Source organism: Penicillium odoratum (assembly GCF_028828045.1).
Source record: "Penicillium odoratum strain IBT 22623 chromosome Unknown utg000002l_segment0_segment0, whole genome shotgun sequence".
Taxonomy (NCBI): Eukaryota; Fungi; Ascomycota; class Eurotiomycetes; order Eurotiales; family Aspergillaceae; genus Penicillium; species Penicillium odoratum.
In genome coordinates, this window is record NW_026643144.1 from 1893162 (window position 1) to 1915638 (window position 22477).

General features: G+C 47.4%; 5 protein-coding genes across 5 annotated transcripts; 4 read left to right on the forward strand and 1 right to left on the reverse strand.

The window, feature by feature from the left end:
- Positions 1–766: 766 nt before the first annotated feature.
- N7520_002712 (uncharacterized protein) lies at positions 767–2062 on the forward strand (the record flags this gene model as incomplete). The annotated part of the gene is made up of 1 exon (XM_057136647.1): positions 767–2062. One exon carries the CDS (start codon positions 767–769, stop codon positions 2060–2062), a length of 1296 nt encoding a protein of 431 aa, XP_056999333.1.
- Positions 2063–3485: 1423 nt separating this feature from the next.
- On the forward strand, positions 3486–12120 carry gtb3 (glycosyltransferase family 4 protein; the record flags this gene model as incomplete). The annotated part of the gene is made up of 3 exons (XM_057136648.1): positions 3486–3551; positions 3605–3694; positions 3772–12120. The coding sequence occupies 3 exons, from the start codon at positions 3486–3488 to the stop codon at positions 12118–12120; spliced, it is 8505 nt and encodes a 2834-aa protein (XP_056999334.1).
- A 240-nt stretch (positions 12121–12360) lies between these two features.
- N7520_002714 (uncharacterized protein) lies at positions 12361–16015 on the reverse strand (the record flags this gene model as incomplete). The annotated part of the gene is made up of 2 exons (XM_057136649.1): positions 12361–15432; positions 15485–16015. The coding sequence occupies 2 exons, from the start codon at positions 16013–16015 to the stop codon at positions 12361–12363; spliced, it is 3603 nt and encodes a 1200-aa protein (XP_056999335.1).
- Positions 16016–16577: 562 nt separating this feature from the next.
- N7520_002715 (uncharacterized protein) lies at positions 16578–17399 on the forward strand (the record flags this gene model as incomplete). Its single annotated transcript, XM_057136650.1, has 1 exon — positions 16578–17399. One exon carries the CDS (start codon positions 16578–16580, stop codon positions 17397–17399), a length of 822 nt encoding a protein of 273 aa, XP_056999336.1.
- A 1328-nt stretch (positions 17400–18727) lies between these two features.
- On the forward strand, positions 18728–21793 carry N7520_002716 (uncharacterized protein; the record flags this gene model as incomplete). The annotated part of the gene is made up of 4 exons (XM_057136651.1): positions 18728–19708; positions 19908–20662; positions 20728–21434; positions 21501–21793. 4 exons carry the CDS (start codon positions 18728–18730, stop codon positions 21791–21793), a joined length of 2736 nt encoding a protein of 911 aa, XP_056999337.1.
- Positions 21794–22477: the final 684 nt, after the last annotated feature.

Sequence of the window (22477 nt, forward strand, 5' to 3'; positions counted from 1 at the left end):
CCATGTGACGAGAACACTGGTCCTTAAAGCATCGCGGTTTTAGTTTCGATTGATTCCATTGAAATTAAAATCATCTAGATCTACTTAGCATTCCATGGGACGGAGTACGAGGTACAGAGTCTCCGCCCCCACCGCGGATGCCAATGGTAGCGGTTTCGGCTAAAATCCATGTCTCCACTTTGACACTTCAGTCAGCCACTAAGGGACGTCTTTAATACCCCGTGGTACTTCCACTGGTCCTCATTGCCGGGGGAGTTTACAATACTAATCCATCCGTTAAAATTTAAAGGAAATCAGATTCCAATTTCTGATTCTTCTGATTCAGGGGAGAGAACCTGGAACGCCACATATTGCTAAATATCCCTAGGCTTTGCCAAATTCGAGCCAGGAATAAGCAACGTGCCATGGATTCCGATTGGTAAGAAACCTTGAGTGTTTTTTCTTCGGTAGGTATCCGATCTCGCTGCTAATTTAATGCGTGTCGATAATTCTTTCCTTCTATGGCTAGGCTCTAGAGCAAGCTTCGTCATTGGAATACCTAATAGAATATTATATTTCTAACTTCAAACGGTTAGCACTGGACCCAGTCACTCTTTGTATGATATTGAAAAGTAAATAGTACGGAGACAGCCGTTGGTTCCAGTCTGGCCCATGTATTGCTAACGGTCAGATCTAATTTTTTTCCCTCAAATAAACGGATTATCCAATCCTTTATTTGCCGTTGGCCAATTTCATCATTTTTCTACCTCTCTATAATCTTAAGGAAATGGAAGATCCGAGTCTATGGCTTCATCTATTCCTTTCAGCTGTGCTCGTCCTACTGGGCGGGGCCTTTTCGGGCTTGACGATCGCCTTGATGACTCAAGATGAAGTTTATCTCCGAGTTATTGAACTATCCGGCGATGCCATCGATCAACAGAACGCCAAAAAGGTCCTTGCGCTTCTGAGCCGAGGAAAACACTGGATACTGGTGGCCCTTTTACTCGGCAATGCCATCACTAGTGAGGCCCTGCCCGTTGTTCTTGATCAATTCCTTGATGGTGGGGCCGCAGTACTGATAAGTACCGCTCTGGTTGTGGTATTCAGCGACATTATCCCGCAATCTGCTTGCGCCCGCCACGCACTCAAAGTCGGTGCAAATATGGTACCTTATGTTTCAATATTTATGAACATTATTTCTCCAATCGCTTGGCCCATTGCCAAATTGCTCGATGTTCTCGTTGGAGACCACGACCTCACGGGATACAAGAGACCCGGGCTCAAGGCGCTCATTTCTCTTCATTCAGTACTGGGGCAACCCGACGATCGTCTCAACTCTGACGAAGTGAAAATTATTCATGGTGCCCTTGGAATGATTGAAAAAACAGTGACACACATCATGACGCCCATGGAAGATATATTCTCTCTGCCCGCCGATGCATTCTTGGACGAATACACAATGGATCGGATTAGGGCCCAAGGATATTCCCGGATTCTCGTTCACGCTCCCGATAACCGCATGGATATTGTCGGCGTGTTACTTGCAAAGAGTCTGATCAAATACAACCCCAAGCTGTGCAAAAGGGTGTGCGAATTCGACTGGTTTCCAATTCCCGTCATTCACTCCAGGACGACCTGTCTAAATGTTCTCAAAATCTTTCAGGAAGGAACATACCATATGGTCATTGTCAGTCAGAAAGAGAGAAATCTGGTTCTTGGAATAGTCACGCGAGAGGATATCCTTGAAGAGTTGATCGGCGAAGATATCTTGGACGAGTTTGACAACAGATCCAACAGAGCCACCAAGATAACGCGTCGAATGAATCTCCTCCCTACACCCAGGACCTCAACTGAGACGATTGTCGAAAAACCTCCCATAATCGCCGTATCCGCACCAGAGAGCGAAGTGATCGATGCTTGGGTGAAAAAAACTACTCTCCCTCCGAAATACGGCTCCGTTGATTATTTCAACTCTGCACCTCAATGGAAATATATCCAGAGCTATCTTGCACAAACACGGAAAAAGCGACAAATCGAGACAGTTACAAAACCTTTGGAAACACCATACGGGACGATATCATGACCTCGGGAGGTCTGTCCTTTTTCGGCTTATGAGTGTTCTCATACCTGCCAGCAAACCCATAAAGATCCACCGACACACCCAGAGAAGCAACTCTACGATAACTTCAATGCTGGGTGTTGGGACTCGCTTCCCAACCACACTTCCACTCGTGAAGAGTATTCAAATGTTGGAACACATTCAGCATGAGCTGCTGGTCACCCGTTGACCAAAATAATACTTTGGACGGCTGCACAGAAGCCCAGTTCAGACGACATTATCTGGCTCAAGTTCCCAAGGATATAAGTCAGTTAACATGGCTCGGGTGGTGCCAATGCTCCTGAAAACAAGCCACTGTCCTTGGTGCCACGCAAATGGCTCCGATTTAACGTCCTCGAGCCCTGGCTCAATAGCTAAACATGACCAAGAGTCTGGAAGACAGAGTCTTGACAGTACATGCAGGGCCATGTGAAGAGTGCTCATAGGCTGTCATTCTATGATCACAAAGTGCATAAATATAACAATTCGATCGTGATATTCCGATCGACAAGTCGGCCAGGGTTCTCATCCCGGCAGTTATTTTACAACGTTACGATAATTATATTTCCAAAATTGTATCATGCCGTTCTTGAGTAGCCAAGCAAAGTAAATGACGACAGAATGGGTACTCCATCCCATGAAGCTTAAATATGATTTGTAACCATCGAACAGCTGGACGCTCAAGGTAGAAGGAACCAAAAAATAACAATTATCGTGAGAATCCTGCCCCGAAAACGCAACGAAACTATTCCAATTGAAGTTTCAATCGCTCCTGATATCGTTGGCCCCTGATTTCAAGTGGGTCCTGACGCAGTCGGTCACACCGGCCCGGTGTCATGCATGCTTTGATCTGCAACGGCTCTTCAAACGGGGTTTTTCCAAGAAAGTATAGTCAAATCCAAAGATAAGAACGATTCCAAGCCTGGGGTACCTCGGAAGCTGGGAATTTGCCGAAACAAGGTGTCGGAGGAGCCGCAACACAACCCCGCGAACGACCCCACTCATCTTGGAAAATTTGAGGTCCGCCATCATCATTTTCGCCTCATCTTTGCGCATTGGCAATCATGAATACTTTGCTTGGCAACCACGAACGATAAAATAATCTGGAAAGGCGGTCGCCCTATCTAGGTCCCTTCTACTATCTTGGCCGAGACAGATCGAGTGGCTCGGGGAATTGAGGCCCGAGGGTTTCAATTTTGAAAATCTGGATAGCTTCAGATGTTTGCTTTCGTGATATATTTTGAACCTCGAACGTGATAATTCTGGCGGCGGTGTATTCATTCCACCGTAAAGTGTTCAAAATGGGACCTGTATACCAGCAGGTCAGAATTTGAAGGCTTCTAATCTGGTTTATACACCCAGTACGACTTTTGCGGATATCCGGACAAATCCAATTCACCTTGGAAAAATGGCCGAGATTCTCCCTGTACACCCTGTAGGATGGGGTGGAATGAAAAACCACTGGTGGCAATTTGTGAGTTTTCTTTGGCCTTTGAATGCGCCGGGAGTGGTACTGACAAGTCGAAGTTCATCATTGGAGTGTTGCTCGCGTGTATCATCTCCGGGTGTGTATATATTCTCTGGTCTGTGATCAAGAGGATTCATAAATATTACAAGGTGAATATGCCATATAGATGGACTGAATTTATTGAAAGTTTCATTGGGACTTTTATCTAATCTGGGGCCTTTCATAGTCGAAACCACCCGCCGATGTTATACCTCTCAGGGCTTTGGAATGTCTTGAAAAATTAGCCCTCGAGGACTTCGGGCTTATTGGTGGTCGATCTGAAGGCCACAGGCCATCGTCCTTTGGAGTATACCTTGGAAGCTTCGACGACCCTTTAACAAAATCCCAAGAGCGGCTTTTTAAGTGGGATATTTTAGTCCTGGATCCATTTCAACGCGGCGTGGTGGAAGCTATTGGCAGACAACAAGTTTTCGCACTCGGCAGGCTCGATCTCACACAGCTTATCTCTCCGCAAGATGATACTATGACAATCATTGAAAAGATCAAGACTGCTTTGAACATCAAGTTTCGTAATACCGCATTCTCTGGGGTGCTTTTTTCTAACTGGGAAGGCATGTTTACTCTTTCCGTGGAGCAAAAACTATTTGAAACCATCGATACTCTTGGTTTAGCGGTTTATCTGGAAACACAGCCACCGGAATTCTTGCAAAATAGAAGTTCTCTGCAAAGCGGTGCAGTATCAGGTCTGGTCATTCAGAATGCCAGTATCTTGCCCTCGGGCGAGAAGCGTGACTATTTTCAGATGGCCAATCTCCAACCAACCATCAAGGCTTGTGTTTCCGAGGCTTGCATGAGAAACTTTGTTGTCCTTCTCTGGGAAACAGTGAGCGATGATGTATTTCTGTCCAATGCTGTTGTTCGAAGGTCGCTTCAGTGGTCCAACTTCTACAGTGCGATTCCATTCATAGGCACTGAGTCTGCTCTTCGACGTTCTGACTTGGCCGTACCAATCATCGAGCCACTTCCGGCTTTTGGTTGGTTGAAAGAAGCGGAGGTAATGAAGACTCATGATATTTGGCGGTCAAATGTCGGCGTGAGTTCACCCTCCGATGATCAAACAGGCTGGGTCATTCTTCAACTTCTCTTCCCTTCAATCAAGGGGTTCCTTAAATCCACCACCTCCGAACGAAAATCCTCGGAGCCAACGTGGCCCATTTCGGATCCCCCAGACTGGCTCATGCACGTGAAATCACATGGGAATCCATTATCTGTTTCGACATCTGGGCAAGATTTCAATTATCTTGGCTGTTTCCCCTTGGGCTCAAATCCAAACACACTTGACTTTACTGAAATTCTCCAATCACAGCAACGTTTGAAAAGTCTGGGTCTTCTTGATCCCATTCCCACCGCACAGATCAAGAAGATCGGAACAGATCTTGGCAAATTTCACGCGGCTCTTGCAATCTCAAATGAGGATGCCCAGCTTGTCGCCTCCATCAAACAAATTTCTGATCTGGCGTCTAAAAATGGATTGCGCGTGAATTCTGCATTGGATTCGGGTCTTAGAAAGAATGAAGACTCTCGGTTTTGGGCTGTTTATCAAATCGAAAATGACGAATGTGAAATTTTCATCTCCAAGAACGCACAGGGTCTGACCGGGACCATTCTTCATACCTTCTTGGCTGCAAAAGGATTCTCTCGTCATGCATGTTTGGAAGCGGAAACCGCATTCGCGAGATGGTCGAACGATCTTCCTTCAGAAATCGGTCTTCCTCGCCGGCTGATTCAGGATATTGACAATCTCTGTCCAGAAGAAAGAATAATATTACTCCAGCACCTATCAATTAATGACTCTCAGGGTCACATGTCGGACGCAATAGCGTCTTATATTCGCACAAGGCTAATGGATGCCCCCTCCTTAGCTCAACTCAAGGAAATCAACACCATTCGGTACCTCGAACAATCTGTCTCCGCGGAAGGTCTTGTCGAGAGCCGAATTGGCTGGTACAGAGACCAAGGCTGCAAACATGCCTCTTTCGAAGCTTCTGTGAATCTCTTCCATCAGGTTGATCAGGTGTTCACTGAAATTTTAAGAAACCACAGAGAAGATGATCTTGCTATCATAACGAAAGGACTCAGTGAACTGTTCCGAGACAGCCACGTTGATCCATATGTTGATATGATAGCTTTGGCGCTATTCTGTACCGCGAGAAAGGGCGCCTTCGATGAAATTTACACTGAAGTGACAGACCGCAACCCCCTACTCAACAACCAGCCAGATCAGGCCGCTTCATTTGCTGAATCATTTGCACTTGGTTCCCGGTGCGAGGCATACTTTGATGTTTCCCCTAGTACCTTTGGAAAGCTGCTCTCCGATCGATTTCGGACACATTACAATGTCCACCAGCCTCCTAATTGGATCAACGGGGCACCGGAACTTGCGACCGCATATGCTGGAGCCCAGATCGATGTTGATCCTGATGAGAAATCGAAGCCGATAAGACCCTACCAGCGATTTACGTTCTTAGGTGTATTTGCCATCCCCGCATTGATCGACATCGTTCTCCTCAGTATCATCGGACGAGGCTTATACTTGTCTGCCTATATGACAAATGAAGAGCAAGGCAGTGCCACTGTAGCCTTGATGATTTCCCTGCTCTTATCTGGGGCAATTGGTACATGGATTGCATGTGGAGGCCCATACTACCTCATATCCATGGCCTTTGCTGCTGCGAACATGTTTGTTCTCATCCGCTTGATTGCCGGTATCGCTTTCACTGTGGCTGGGGGTTTAATTGGTTTCGTAGCCATTTCTGCTGTCAAAACACCTCGTGCTGGTATTGTTTTCTATCTTTACCTTGTCGCTCTGACAGTCTATTTCTCGACATTTGCTTGTCTCGCAAGCTTCAGCTACCCAGGATCCACATTCCTCTCCGGTCGCAAGGCAATTTTCATGTGTATACCGATTTTGTTTTTGTCTCCAATTATCACGACATTTGTCGGAAACGACTCGGCTATTTACATTGCTGTCTTATACCTCTGTATCGGCGTGTTGCTTCTCTGCCTGCGGTCCACGGCCTCCAAGTGGATGACATGGTATCAATCCATTCGACGGACTGACGACAATGAAATCCGCAAATGGTACATTGCTACCTATGGTAATAATAACGAAAAAGTCTTGAGCAACATGCCTGATCCGGGTGCACTCAAGTTGGCGAGAGAAGCTTTATTGGGGGATGTCACGTCGGAGAGATCCCGTAATTTTGTCTCCCGATCAACGACGGATCAATTCGTTAAGGAACTAGCCCGGGATTGGGAGTCCACCAACTTCCTTTTAGACTGGTATTGCCGATATGCAGATGTTCCAAAGCCCATCCCGTTCAGTTCAAGCTGGAATATTCAAGCCAAAGTTGCAATGGAGACCCTGCGCAGTTCTCAGAAAGGGCTACGACTGCACAACGCATTTGTTCACTGGCGTCAATCAAGCAATGACATCGGTTGTGGTGTTTTATATTTTGTGGTCGCTCTCCTTGACAAATGGACGCAATTACTGTGCCGGGGCCACCTCCTTGGCTTGACTGGGCCTTTGACTGATATCAATCGCAAAGCAGCTGGCTTTGCATTAGCTTATTACCTGATCGGCGCTATTCTGATTGATACCAAAGCACAGGAGATTCACGAGACCATTGGCGGTCAAAAGCCCACTGCGATCAAGACAGACGACGACATCCACGCCTCACAAAAGAGAGTAGTGCGGTTCCGACGGAAAATTTACGGACAGACCCTTTTCCAATTTTTGCTGTGGCATGTCTGGAGTCTTGCAGTCTCTACTGCCCTCCTGTGGACATTCGAAACCTCTGTGGAAGGGATGATCGTTTTCTTTGCCTACGTTCTTTCTTACACAGGTCTCATCTGGTACCAATATACCAAGATATTCGCTGGACCGTACGCTCTGAAACCACTTATAGTTGGAACATGCATGGGATTCCCAGTTGGAATCGCTCTCAAAGTCTGCCTTCCCGATTTCAGTTACTCAGAGATCGTTGGCCTTGGAGTTGCGACTTGGTCTGCTGCTTTGTTGTCCTTCTGGAGCGCAAGGTTGGGTATGCCTCCCAAGAGCTTGTCTCTTGTGAGACTCGGAAAGACCTTTCACGCATTTACTGCTCCCTGGGCAGATCCTGAGTGGTCCCAGCAAGAGCTGCAGAGTTTATTTGACTCGATCTTACTCTTACCTGAGGATGATCGATTTGGTCTTGACCCGATGGCCCACCCGGCAGTCGAGATTAAAAGCGTACTTTTATCTCACCAAAGATCGGCCCGGGTAGAGGATGCCTTCCCAAATTCGAAGGCTATTGTCGATGAAATCGTCTCCAGTTGGAACACAGGAGAAATCTATGTCGAACTAGTTCCGTATGACTCCATTGGTCCTGGAATTCGAGCTTTAAGCTGCAAAGTTGAAGACCAACTCCTAATATTCATCGGCGTTAACGGTCTACATGATCAGCAACTTGATGTTCCCACCAATTGCAGAATTATTGCAGAGACTTTGATTCATTCTTTTGTCGAGATGACCATGGGTATCTCTCACGAGCACGCAGCGCTGGCCGAGGTAATTGTCTCCGAGGGTCTACCACAGACCATGGCTGCACAACTCCGTGGGGAAACAAAAACCTCCACCCCTAAGAATTGGGCTAAGAAAGTGCTCCTCAAACACCTTTGTTTCGGATTGGAGCCAGATATCCACTGGGATAATTTGTCTATTGGGGTTCGAACCGCATTGCTGGGCCGCTGCCTGAGCCAGCCTTGTAGCCTCTCTCTGAGCCAGCAGCAAGGTCTCAAAGAAAGCCTTTCCAAGTTTGGCACCGATGATCTCGATGTTCACATCGCAAGATGCAATCTCGGGGTGGGCACAGCGATCAACATCTTTGAATACTCTCAACGTGAAAAAGGGAAGGCAAGCTTTGCAGGTGATTCGAAGACTCCAGAATATATCCAATATTTGTCCCGAGGTCTCCCAACGTTAGTCTCTTTGGTCTGCTCTCCGTTCAGCTTTATCTATAATAAGCTTGGCTTGATCAACAAATTCATTGTCATTGCCTTGGTTGCTGATCCTGAGTTCCAGAGGGAATTTGATCACGTCACTGAACCCTTACCAGTGGCTTTTCGCGTGCCAACAGTATTTGTTTTGAACATGTTCTGGGTTTATTCCAAGGCCGTCCAGGACTTCTGTCTCTCCTATTTCTTATTTCACGGTCGTAAGAACGTGGAGCGACTGTGGGAGGAGAGCACAGGTGTCACTATCCACATTAAGAAAAGCCGATTCATCATTCAAGGCCTTGATGGAACTTTGACAGCCTTCAGACATGAAAGTCACGATGGTGTCTTCAAAATTTATCAGTATGTGGGCAACCACAGGACCCAGCCCGAGGACGAGAAGGCGCTCAAGTTCCTCAGCACTTATACGGATGAGATGCTGCTTCTCAGAAAGCAGGAGTTTAAAGATGGAATGCTGCTCAAGGAATACCATTTTGACCACCAAACGCCCTCAAAGAAGGGTGTCAAACTTGGCAAAGCTGCAGCTATCCGCATTCCAATTGGACGACGTTGCGTGCAGGGCGAGAACAATTTCAAAAGCGTTCAATACAACCGGAAGGGTCTCATCGAAGCTGGCTCGTACATGAAAGATGGCAGCCTTGTCCGATTCATGTATCATTATCGAAAAAACCCTAGATTTGGGGACGAGCTCCTCCGTGCTGAATTCGTCATGCCTCACATATCTTGCGAGGTTTTTTGGTGCGCTGCTCCTCGTCGCCATGCCGAGAACGTTGATCAATGGATCCCCCATTCAAGACCAACTAAGGCAAAATTCATGCAAGGTGCCACTGTATTCGAAAGTCGTTGGGCGTACGATCACAAATTTCATCCCACAATCGTCACCACTGTCAATGGAACAAATGTGAAAACACCTCCTATGATTGAACATGATCTCTTTGGTGTCCTCTCCAAGCCGAAAAACACAAGCTTTATCCACGATGATCCCTTTTTACACTGTGACAGTTTGAAGCCGAATGCTATCCTTCGGGTGTTGGGGCTGACAAAGAAGCGTTTCACTGCTTCAACATCTCGGGCTCGCTCTTTGATGTGGAAAGCGTGGAAAGAGCGTGACGAATTTGATGGAGTAATGCTTCGGTGGATGGATGATCGCATTCTGCGGCGAGATAGAGTCCTTGCCCCTTATTGGCGCAGTCGTGACTGGGGAAATCTCGATGCGGCCAAGGAATACTTGACTCTTCATGCAGATAGTATCATGGCTAGTGCAGATATGGATGGTGATATCTCCAGCTGGACGCCGCTGGCAGTCAAAATGAGCGATCTTTTCAGCTTTGGACCTGGTGGCGATGCCGTTCTCACAACGCAATCGGAGGAATTTGCTTCCGACAGCGATAGTGCCCTTCATGTCATGGCAGCCGACACTGGCACATGGCCCAATGAAGGTGGAGGCGTTTCTGCCTGTCGACGTGATATGGTCAATTCGTTGCGCACCATCAGGTGGCATATGCTTTGTGAATCGGCGAACGACTTTGGTATCCCAAAGCATCAGACCGAGCAAAATGTTCAGTCTCTGAAGATCATCCCACTCTGGGGATTGGATTTCCTCACTCCAACTCATGGTCTATTCCACAACAAGTTGGACTCGGAGGTGGACAATGTTTCTAGGACAAGCGAGTTTGACATCCGAATGAACTTCATTCCGATTCTGGCGGCACTGGTGAAAGGAGCACGAGCGGTGCATCTTTCCATGGCTGATGTCCACCAAGCTACCAGGGCACTTGTCAATCTCAACACATACTTTCAAGAGTCGCGTCACTGGTCTCAGGTCTGGAACAGTGAGCTTGTCAAACAGACTTGGCGTGACCTTTGGCTCACTCAAGAAATGCCAAATGTGACCCCTTCCACAGAATGGTTCAACACAGAGCTTCCAACTTTGCCATCTTTGGACGTTGCTCTCGAGCTATGGTACCGGTATCTTTTCATTTTCTCCATTCCAGTTCCTGAAAAGATTCCCGATGTTTTCCAGGCCTCACATCACAGCGTGAGCGCTTCATATGGCGTGGTATGTAAGATCAAGAAAAAATGTACTCTGCAAATCTGGGATCACGCTATCGCCTGGCGAGAAACGAATCTCTGCCTCTCATCTGCGCTATCAAAGCTTTCACCATTTGTGCGAAATGCTCTCCTTGGTCTGATACGCATCACATCCGTTCTGGTCCTTCACCACGCGGATGTCATTCTTTCATGTGCAGATTTCTTCAACCCAGGCTGGGAGGTAGAGATTGGAACCTGCCAGGGAAAAATTGAGCATCGTAACAAGTTCCGCCGCAAGGTAGACCCTGTCGTCAATGGTATCACGGACATGCAGAAATTCACCCCGGTGAATGAAATCAAAACCCAGCGCCCGACTGTGACGATGTTGTCTCATGTCTGGTATGCCAAGGACATCAAGACTGCTCTGCTTGCTGCCGATATCATCATCAACCAGTGGAAGTTTGATGATTACCACCTTGACATCTACGGAGCCATTGACAAGGCTCCAACTTACTCAACAGAGTGTCAAGAAATAATCGCTTCAAAAAGTCTCCGTGGCCGTGTTACTTTGCGCGGTACTGCAGATCCCATGAAAGTATTGGAAAAAACATGGCTGTTCCTGAACTCATCCCTCTCTGAAGGTTTACCCCTTGCGCTTGGCGAAGCAGCTTTGACCGGTGCACCCGTTGTCTGTACCGACGTGGGTGCTTCACTCCGCGTACTTAGCGACCCAGATGACTTTTCTCGTTTTAGTGCAGTGGTCGCACCGAATGACGCTCTCGCCCTGGCAAAAGCTCAAATTTCTTTATTGGCCCTTCTGGGTGAATGGAGTCAATACAGTGGAGATGGTGAGCCTGCGCCAATTCTTACCTCATCACCTACCCCTGAAGAGGTCGTGAAAATCACCCGTCGCATGTATGATAAAAGCCAGCAGCGTCGTGAATTAGGCATGAAGACTCGTCAGATTGTGCAAAAGTCCTTCAGCGGTGCCCGATATCTCCGAGAACACGAACAGATGTTGTGGATTGGCAAATCTACCACAACAATGGCAAACCGTACAATGGCGATGAATGACCTGGAAATTATCGACGAGGAAATCATCACCACTCCACTGAAGGCGATTACCGATATATCACTCGCCGGCCGCAATCTACCGCCATTCTACGATGTAGCTCTTAGTTCGAGCAGTTCTCCCGACGATATTGAGCCTCTCAGTCGTCTGCCCGGTTTTTTCCCACGTCAATTCAGATTCCCAATCAGGAATAACTCTGGTAGAGAACCAGCCACAACGCTGATGCCGCCTCGGAGCTTTAGGTCATCTCTGTCTAGTCAGCTTCGGTCACAGTCCCACGCAGCCACTGTGTCAGATGCAGGTCGCGAGCAATTGTATGGTCTGCGGCGGGAGGATTTGATGCAGTTCCGAAGCGCGGATGTCAGTTTGATTATGAGCCAGGATTTCCTACGCTCCGGTATGCTTTGGAGTGGCTAGACTAACTCCTCTATTTGTTTTGTGTTCTTTTCTCTTATAGCCTGTGGTCAGAATCTAGAACTTCACTAAGAATATCTTCCTTATTAGTTTATAGGCTGCAAATTTTTAGGACATCACTTTCGCCGGATCTCTTCATACGATAGGTAGCTGTACTAGAAGGCAGAGGACAAGTAGAGCTGATGGTATAACTATTGGTTATTCAAAAAGTTTCCTAAGACCAATGCTAGCTGCTGCAAGAGTTCAGGCTCCAAAGTGTACATACGGTGCCCACAAAAGGGGGAAACGCATCCACTTCGAACGTATCTCCATCATTGCCTTGTGTGCCGCTACCGCCACGGCCCTGTTGTGGGCCTCTTCCTCCATCGTCTGCTTCAAATGCCCATAGAATCCCCTTGCCATCTTCTCGCAGGCATCATCGTCCGTCTGCCACATTGATGCGATGACGTGACTGAATCCCGCCACCTGAAATCCACTAGCCAGATGAATCACCTCGTCCACCATCCGTCCAGGCCTGATCTCGGCTGTCGAGCAGGCTGACAGGTACGCTATTCTCGCTCTTTTCAGATCGAGGTCGAAGATATCCTGCACACTAAGATCATCCACCCTTGTTACTCCTCCGTGGCATTCCTGCAACAAAAGACGGCTTTTGAAGGGATCGTTGTAGTCGGATACTCCATGACCAGCAAAGTGAAGCATGTCGCATTGAGCCAATTTCTCACGCACCATCTTGGCATGAGGCTGATGAAGCATGTGAATTGAAAAAGCCGACCGTGTAGCCATCTTAATGGCCGCCTCTTCGCTCTCTACCCCGGGAAGATCCCTTTCACCTGGCGTTGTGGGCATTGTCACCACCAACAGCTTTGGTGTGTTACCGGGGGCATTAACACTCATTGCTCCCATTTCCCTCGCATGTGCGAGAGCTTTGATTGTGGGAGTGTAAGAGGAGATGGCCCAAGAAAGCGTGTTCTCTGTTGATCCATCTGAATGAATCCCAGCGGCGTGAAAAGGCAAATGATAAGCGCTCCCGATGCCAATCCACCAAATGCTAGGAAGTTTGCCTGGGTCAGGCTTTTGCATGCTCTGGACTTCCAGTAGAATAATTTCCACACAGTTTGACCACAGCCATCGCAAGAATTCTAGATATCGTTTGTTCTTTTTGCCCCTTTCTTGTGGATTGCGGTATGTTGTCAGCTCCTGGTTCAGCCATTTCTTCGTGTCTTCATCTGTCAACTGAGGCAGTCTGACTGATTTCACAGCAGACTGGCTGACAATGATGGCATCGCTTCGGATGTCCGTCACGTTGACTACCACAATTGGCCCTTCTGTGGCCTGCTTCTTCAGCTCGTCCAGCGTTGGCCCGAGGAGGAACCGTTCAAATCCTTCAAGCCGTCTGATAATAGAAATGGTTTCTTCCAGTTCCTTCACTGCCTCTAGGCGCCTTGTCATTCTATGTCGTCGTACATCCAAATCTTTATCTTCATTCACTGGCATGTTCACTTCGCTCCGGAGTCTATCAAAGGCCGCTGCCTTTTCTGGATGGGACTGGCTCAATGCTGAAATATCACTTCGATCGTCCATCAAAAGGCCTACAATTACTCCACGGCCAAGCTCTACTAAATTTAGAGCTTCAATTGCGTCACCGTTGCATTGCAGCGAAAGGGAACAGGCATTCCCAGCAAGGCCAGAAAATCGCGAGGCAATAATCCGCTGATCGTCGCGACTCAAGGAACGGTTATTCATTCTGGAAAGCATATCTATCGCTTCAATTGCGATTTTCCGGGCTCCGAACCAGTCACGTCGTTGTTTCAATAATCTGATGGCTTCGAGGGCCGAATCGACCCGAATGAATGGCATACCAGTTCGGCAGTCCCAGGCTTGTCGGAAACATTGCAGCAGCTGTTCCTGATGCTCTGCTCTGGGTGACAGAGACAGAAATCTTCCAAGATTGTGAGAAAGGGATGCAAACTGTGAACTGTCTTGTTTGGGGATATTCACTGCCTTCTGTGCTTTTTTGATTGCTTCTTCTAGATATTCCATCCTGCCGATACTCTCGAATCGACTCTTGAGCACGATACTTAGATTGTTCAGTTGCCCTGCAAAGCTTGGATGGCCTTGTGGGGTAAGATTAATCGCCTGTTGCGAGTATTGTATTGATTTTTCGAGGTCTTCCATCTTGCATGTTCTCTCAAATCGATGGCTAAGATTAGTGCCCAGCATTGACAGATTCCCTGCGAGGTTTGGATTACCCTGTGGAGTGATATCCACAGCTTCCTGCATGCGCTGTATCGACTCTTCCAGATCTTCCATCCTCCCTATTCTATCAAATCGCTTTCGAAGCTGATTGCCGAGAACTTGGAGATATACCGCAAGTCTTGGATGGCCTTGTGGAGTAATATCCACTGCCTTCTGTGTGCTTCGTATTGATTCTTCTAGGTCTTCCATCCTACCGACCATAACGAATCGATCTAGAAGGTGTTGGCCTAGATCGCATAAACAATCTGCGAGGTCTGGATGATCTGGTGGAGTGATATTCACTGCACGCTGTGTGCATCCGATGGACTCTTCTAGGTCCTCTATACTGCCCGTCCTTTTGAATCGATCCATAAGCTTGAGACCAAGATGGCGTAAAGACAGCGCGAGGTTTTTGTGGTCCTGTGGAGTGATATTGACCGCTTGCTGTGTTCGTCGAATGGCCTCTTCTGAGTCTTCAATCCTGCCTGTCCACTCAAATCGTCTTTGAAGTAGAACAGCAAGGTTGCATAGATGTGAAGCGAGTTCCGGATGTTTATTTGGAGTGATATTCACTGCCTTCTGTGTGTGTCGGATCGCTGCCTCTAAGTTTTCCATCAACCCTTGACACTCAAACTTTGAATGAAATAGAATCCCAAGATTGCTTAGGTTGATAGCGAGTCTCAGTTGATTTCCTGATGTGATATCCACTGCCTGCTGCATCAATCGTATTGATTCATCAAGGTCCTCTATTCTGCCTGTGAGGTCAAATCGATTCTTAAGCTGACTGCTTAAGATCTCCAGATGATTTGCTAGACTTGGATGGCCCCGTGGAGTGGTTTTCACTGCTTGTTGTAAATATCGAATTGATGCCTCAAGGTCTTCCATCCTCCCTGTCTTCCAAAATTGATCGAAACGCTTTTTACCAAGATTATTGAGAAGCATTGCGAGGCTCAGAATATCGTCTGGAAAAGTATGCACTTCCCTCTGCATGCGCCTTTGGAGCTCCAGACTTGTGCGGGGACTCAGGTCAGTCGATATCTTCAGATGGATTTCTTTTACAAAGTTCATCCATCCAGGGAACTGTAAATTAATGAGTGCTAGCTGTTCTGGAAAGTTTTTTTTTTTATCATACCTGTGTTCGTGCCCAGATAGCAAGCCGATCACCTTCTTCGATAAGGGGAAGAACGCGACTACCACTGCCATTGCTGCCATCTCGAGTCCATGTGATGGTGTGATGTTGCCAGTCCCATTGAATTGCGTTCTTGGCAATCAATACACTTCTCACTGCTGGTTTCGCATTTGAACCCTCGCCCTTCTCTCCGGGAATGTCTTTAAAATACAAACCCTGCTCCTGGAACACCTTTCCGAAATCATCTGGGCTCGACTTGGAAGACATCTCATCAAGTAGATTTTGCAGATCCGGGTTTGCATCCTCCATCCAGGACCCCAGAATAGACACCTCAAACCAAGACCAGACTCCACCCTGCGGGTTGGTACACCATCCTTGGTCATGACTGGTAATATCGAATTGGACGATAGAGATGTTTGCCGGAAGTGGATTCGAGACGAGATATAACCCAGTCCATCTGGTTGAAGCTGATGGTGCCGGTAGTGGCGGTGATGTCATCATCTGAGTTCGCGTACCATATGAATGTAGGCTCATCGAGCCTTTTGGGGATGCCATCTGTGGATGAAGATATTGTTCAACTGCTGTGTCCCAGATCAGGGAGTGTGATGAATAATATTACGGTCTCGGGCGTCGATTAGTATGACTGTTGGAAAGAGTGCCCCGGCTGCTGGCTACTTCCCAGTCTCGTTTCCAGTGGGTGGCTTAGCTTTCCCTGCAACACGGGTCCAGGTTTCTAACCGAATGCTTGTTAAAGCCCCTCCACCACCAAAATACTTTTATTGGTCCGTCAGACAGATGCCTTGACGGGGGTCAATGCAAAGCGGCAGAAAGGGAGTGTCGATCTCAGGAACCCCGCATAGCGGGAGCGAATCAGAACCAATAACAGGGACGTGTTTGCAAATTGCGGCAGATATGTAGTTTTGCGCAGCGAGTAAGTTACGTGGGACGGGCCCATTGGCTGCTGTGAACTGTTACCTGACATGATCCGGGACTTTTAAACACGGGCGTGGCGCAGGGGGTTGTATGTCGTACGTCCATAAAAATGGGTAAATCCCCATGAAGCTTCAACCATGCCCCAATCTAAATTTTGCATGAGATGCAGTCAACACTCATCTGTCGTACTTTTTTGTCTCGCGAGTCGATACGTCTCGGGCGCTTCGTTCGGAATATAGATGAACCTCAAGCAGACTTCCTCGATGCGGAGTTGGATATTCCTCGGAATTCTGTTATCGTCAAATCCCACCTGCATTTTGAAGAAGTACAACAAAATTTGCAAGATAAGTCTTTTACTGCCACGTTATCAAGTTTAGTGTCGGCCTCTCGCAGCAAGTACAATCATGCGAGTACTCAGGTCAGCACTGAACAAGTCAAGACCTATCAACTTAGCAATTCCGGGTCGTGGTTCAGGTCAACGCTCAAATCAGAGGCTGTCCGTGAATGGATCAAAGACGCCATTGACATGGGTGATGACATCTTCGTCATAGTGGGATACCACACAATGACGGATGCAAGGATCATCGAGGGTGTGGTGGACGCAGCCGATGCGTCTGCTTGGCTTCAACTTCCCGTGGGAGAAGCGCTCCTCGCAGCCGGTGTTGTAGCCCCATTGGGAGATCTGGTGGACCCCGGGTTTGGAGTCAATAATTGCAGCCAACGGGGTGTTCTCAGACGGTTTGTGGCAGTCGGCGAGCAGGTCTGTGCAGTGCAGTATCGCAAAGTCCGCTTCAAGTGGTTTTCGAGTCGCGACTTGGACAAAGTCTCACTAGAGAAGAACAATCGGTGGAAGGTGTATTGGAATGTACGAGGTCAGGAGATTGGTGCAAACGATGTGGTGGAAGTAGACCTACAAGAGGAGTTGGAGTTGGAGGACGACAGCCATGAACGACATGCGTTTAGCACGGAGCAATTTCTGATATGAGATATCTGTCAACTAGTTGCATCTTGATTGGATGACGAGCCATGGTATATGGAGCATAATTGCCTTATTATCCAGCGCACTTTGAACTATACTATACTAAAAGCCACCATTGAACGACTTCCAAAAGGGATTATAACGTTTGCGCGTGGCTAACTTAGTTCGATATTATATATATCCTCGAACCCTATTGAAATGAATATCCATCACTGTGTCTATTCTTCAGTACTTTTCTTCACAGCCAATGACGGGTCGGCAGGGCCAGCGCTCATGACAATAGAGTACACTATCACGGCCACGGAGCAAGATGAGTCACGGTCTACACATGCAACCCTCATTCTTTCCGGCGATCGCTTTTCCCCAAGATTTATTGAAGACGCCAGTGACCTCGTGCGGAGACCTACTAGGCCTTAAATAACCTAGGATAAAACTCAATCATCGACGGTAACAGATTGACCAGATCTACTTACATAAGTGGTAAATACTATCTTTCCATAAGGAATAAGGATTCGACCATCACGCCACCTACTCAGATTGGAATGTTTATCCTCAGAGTAAGCTCAGTACCAAAGCGAGAAAAGTGTATAAACGCGCGGACTAGGCCAGAATTGGTGAGGAAGTAGCCCGGCAGATGAGTATCTAGAAGGATAATAAGACCCGGCAAATACTCGACCGACTTAAGGAAAAGCTTATATCACTGACGGCCTAGGCGGTCGACCTGTTCACGCCTGTTACTCCCGAATATTATACTCTGAGTACTAGTTTGTACTAGACCTTAAGGTTTAATAACTCGAAGTAATTAGAGGTATATAAATAGCCCAGGTTCTTGGGAACCTAGGTGAACATTAAATTATTGACTATCGGATTAGTTAGATGGTCAAAGGGCTCTCCAAGCTTATATGTAGAGTAAGAGAAAGGGAAAAAAGTAAAAGCATTCGAACGTGTGCTAAACATTTCACGGTGTACCCAACCAAGAGAGGCGTTGATATGTATATCTCTCTCTATCTTTCTTCTTTCTCCATTCCTGGCGAAATACAGGTCTTGTCTGCTTCGTCTGTTCCCATGCTACCATGTAACACCTTTCTTCGCCTGGCCGACTGCTGGATCCAGTTGTCGACGCCAATAAATGTACACGCACTCAGCGCTGCAACTTGATGTGGCAGTGACAGATCCTGCGCCTCAGCCGCAGCAACGCACATTATAATCAATACCCCTCTCCATCCTTGGAAAGTCGGCGCGTAAACATCAGCAATGTTAAAATCTCGAATTTTCTTAACTCCTATCATTTTCAAGGAAAGTCAATCCAGGCTTTAGATTGCGACTCCAAAACCATGGCACGTTCAACTTTGAGCACTTTAGACAACTCTGATCTTTACACCGTCGGATGGATCGCCGCTCTCCCCATAGAGCGTGCCGCAGCGACTGCAATGCTTGATGACCGCCACAATACACCGTGTGACTTCATCCAACATCCTTCCGACACGAACTCATACACCTGGGGCAAGATGGGAGAGCATAACGTCGTGATTGCCTCGCTCCCCGCTGGCCTATATGGCATAGCCTCCGCAGCGAATACGGCATCAAGCCTTCTCTCATCATTGCCTCACATTCGAATCGGCCTGCTAGTAGGGATTGGTGGCGGTATCTCTCAGCCTGACCAGGGTCGAGATATTCGACTTGGCGACATTGTCGTCAGCCAGCCACAGGGAACAACTGGTGGAGTAATTCAGTATGACCTTAAGAAGGCGATCGCAGGTCAAAAGCAGGATCGGAAAGACTTTCTTAGTATGCCCCCACAAGTCCTCCTCCAAGCACTTGGAGCTCTGCAAGCAGACCACGAACTAGAGGAATCTATGGTGCCCGAATTTCTGAGTGCTATGCCGCGAAAATCCTCCCGGACCGCCAGTGGCACTAAGAAAAACGACGGGTATTCACATCAAGGATTCGAAAACGACAGGCTTTTCAGGTCATCATACATTCACACGGGTGGACATGACTGTCATGGCTGTGATTCGACAGAAGAGGTAGAGCGTGATGAGCGGGACACCGCCGACCCAGAAATTCACTATGGGATTATTGCGTCTGGAAACACATTGGTCAAGGATGCCGCCACGAGAGACAAGATTGTGGATGATGTCGGTGAGGAATGTATCTGCTTCGAGATGGAAGCCGCTGGCCTGATGAATTCCTTTCCATGTCTCGTTATCAGGGGGATTTGCGATTATGCCGATTCACACAAGAATGATCGGTGGCAACGATATGCCTCTGCTACCGCTGCTGCCTATGGAAAAGAGCTCCTCAGTTATGTTCCTGTGAGGGGACTCCAACAGACACGGAGGGCTCTTGATGTGCTTAAATCTAGTTGGTCTCCTTCTCTTCGGTGACTTCTCTTCTTCGGCTTATATTTCTCAAGTGAATCAAAATATCCAAAGTCTCCACGTTCTAGCAAGTGATACAAGAGAAAGGTTAGAGAATCTCAAGTCAAGCGGTCACTTTGATGCCATCCAAAAGTGGCTTTCACCGTCTGATACGTCAATCAATCTCAACGAGGCGCTGAAAAAACGACAAGAGGGAACTGGCTCCTGGTTCCTCAAATGTGAGCCTTTCCAAGAGTGGAAAACAGGGAAAAATCAGTCTCTATGGCTACATGGGATCCCCGGTTGTGGGAAACCGATTCTTAGTGCCACGACTATTGACCATCTCAACCAGACAGCTACAGCTGAGTCTTCATCTGTCATACTTGACTTCTTCTTCGACTTCACAGATACCGATAAGCAGTCACTGAATAAGCTTATTCGATCCCTCATCTCACAGCTTTACTCGAGATGCCCGGATTCCCGATTGGAGCTGGATGAAGTATTTTCATCTCACGGAAATGGCAACCGTCAGCCAACAGAAAAAGCACTTTTCGAAGTATTCTCGACAATGCTGAATCAAATCAAAACTGTGCAAATTGTCATTGATGCCCTTGATGAATGTGTCACTAGGAAAGATCTACTCCTTTGGATAGAAGGTCTCATCAGCCTAAAACATTCAGGCCTCTACCTTCTCGTTACCAGTCGAAGGGAGGAAGAAATTGAGTCAGGACTACAGCACTTTATCCATGATGGGGGTATCATTCCCCTTCAGCAAGATCTGGTTAACGCTGATATTCGCACGTATGTCCATCAACGACTATTGGATGGCCGTGGGTTCGAGAGGTGGTCCTCACATCCAGATGTGCAGAGAAAGATTGAGATTGAATTGATGCTGAAAGCCAATGAAATGTAAGACGAATTTTGGTTATGGAAGTTTGGGATGTTCCAGTTAACTCACACAAATGCAAGCATAGGTTCAGATGGGCTGCATGTCAACTTGATGTTTTACAGGATTGTATAAATATCGAGCTGCTTGAGAAGTCGCTACAGCGTCTGCCCAAGACACTAGAGGAGACCTACGGCAGGATCTTGGCCGGCATAAGCGAAAGCCACAGAGAGTACGCAGTGAGGCTCCTGCAGTTTTTGACATACTCAGAGCGACCTCTGACGATTGAGGAAGCTGTTGACGTTATGGCCATCAACTTAAATCGAGATCCCTCATTTGATCCCGCCCGGAGAATGCCAAACCCTCGAGAGATTGTGAGATTTTGCTCGAGCCTCGCCTCTATTGTTGAAAGAGAAAGTGTACAGAAACCGTGGGAAACCCCAGATAGGGTCGTGGTGGTGGAGCTTCAGTTGGCGCATTTCTCGGTTCAGCAATACTTAAAATCCAGTGGGATTCAAAGTAGCTTCCCAAAAGATGCCACTGAGAACGGTGCGGCGTTTCAAAAGGAGATGCATGAAATGACTGCAAGAGGTCTAATCACAAGAACATGCCTTGCATATTTGTCTCATCCAGACCACCAAAAAACCTTCGAAGAAATCCGAACAGAGTTTCCATTCGTGCGTTACTCTGCTCAACTTTGGATTGACCATGCAATTGTCACAGAGACAGAGAAAGTGGTGGAGCAAAGCATCATAGAATTTTTCCTACCACAGAGCCAAGCATTCAGGGTATGGTGTAAATTATTTGATCGACATCTAATTAATAGACCCACGATAACTCCGATATATTGTGCATCTTTAGTTGGTCTTCAACATGCGACACGACTGCTCCTTGATGCCGGCGCTGATATCAACGCACAGGGAGGAGCCCTCGGCAATGCACTCCAGGCTGCCTCATTCAGAGGTAATATTACGATCGTGCAGCTGCTCCTTGATGCTGGCGCCGATGTCAACGCACAGGGAGGAAAATATGGCAGTGCACTCCAATCTGCGTCATCTGGAGGTCATATGGACATTGTGCAACTGCTTCTAGACGCCGGCGCTGAGTACAACCAGGAGAATTGGGACTCAAACGACTCTTCATTCAAATTTTAGTTTGAGGCCTGGGCCTCCAATGTTCGGAGACTGCAATTCGTTCTTCGAACAATTAAACATTGGAGGTTCAATTCCGCGGGACGCCCACTGAAGGTTCAATCGTCTGTAGATACTCGCATAATATACCTAGCAAACATTTGGCGACGTTCAATGTTTGGATCCAATCTACTCCTCTATTTCTTGGGTACACGCGGACTTTGGGACACACGTTCGAAACCTCTAGCCCTTGATCTTTTTTTTTCTCTTTTTCTCTTCGCGTTTCTTCTCTTCTCTTTCTATCCAGCTATATGAATTTGGAGAGGTCTATGACTATTTAATAATCCGGTAGGAAAGAAGGTAGTATACTAGGCAGGCGACCGGGTACTATGCGAGTAGGAGACTGAGTAGGATACCAGATAGGATACTGAGTGGGAAATATAGTAGGACCCCATATGGTATATTATGTATAACACCTAGGTAGGCGTGGCGGAAAGCCTCTAGTTACCTAGAACATGCACTCACATGGAGACCATCAGGGATCTCAGTAGCTGCCAGTGGGACACATATCTGTACCCCTATATGCCGGTTCATCCAAGGTTCAAATCCTCCAGCCAACTATGGGATTTTGAGTAGCGAAGACTTGATGTCCAGAAACTGGTCACAGTTAGGGGTATTCGAGTAGTAAAGAGCGGGATTTGAATGAAC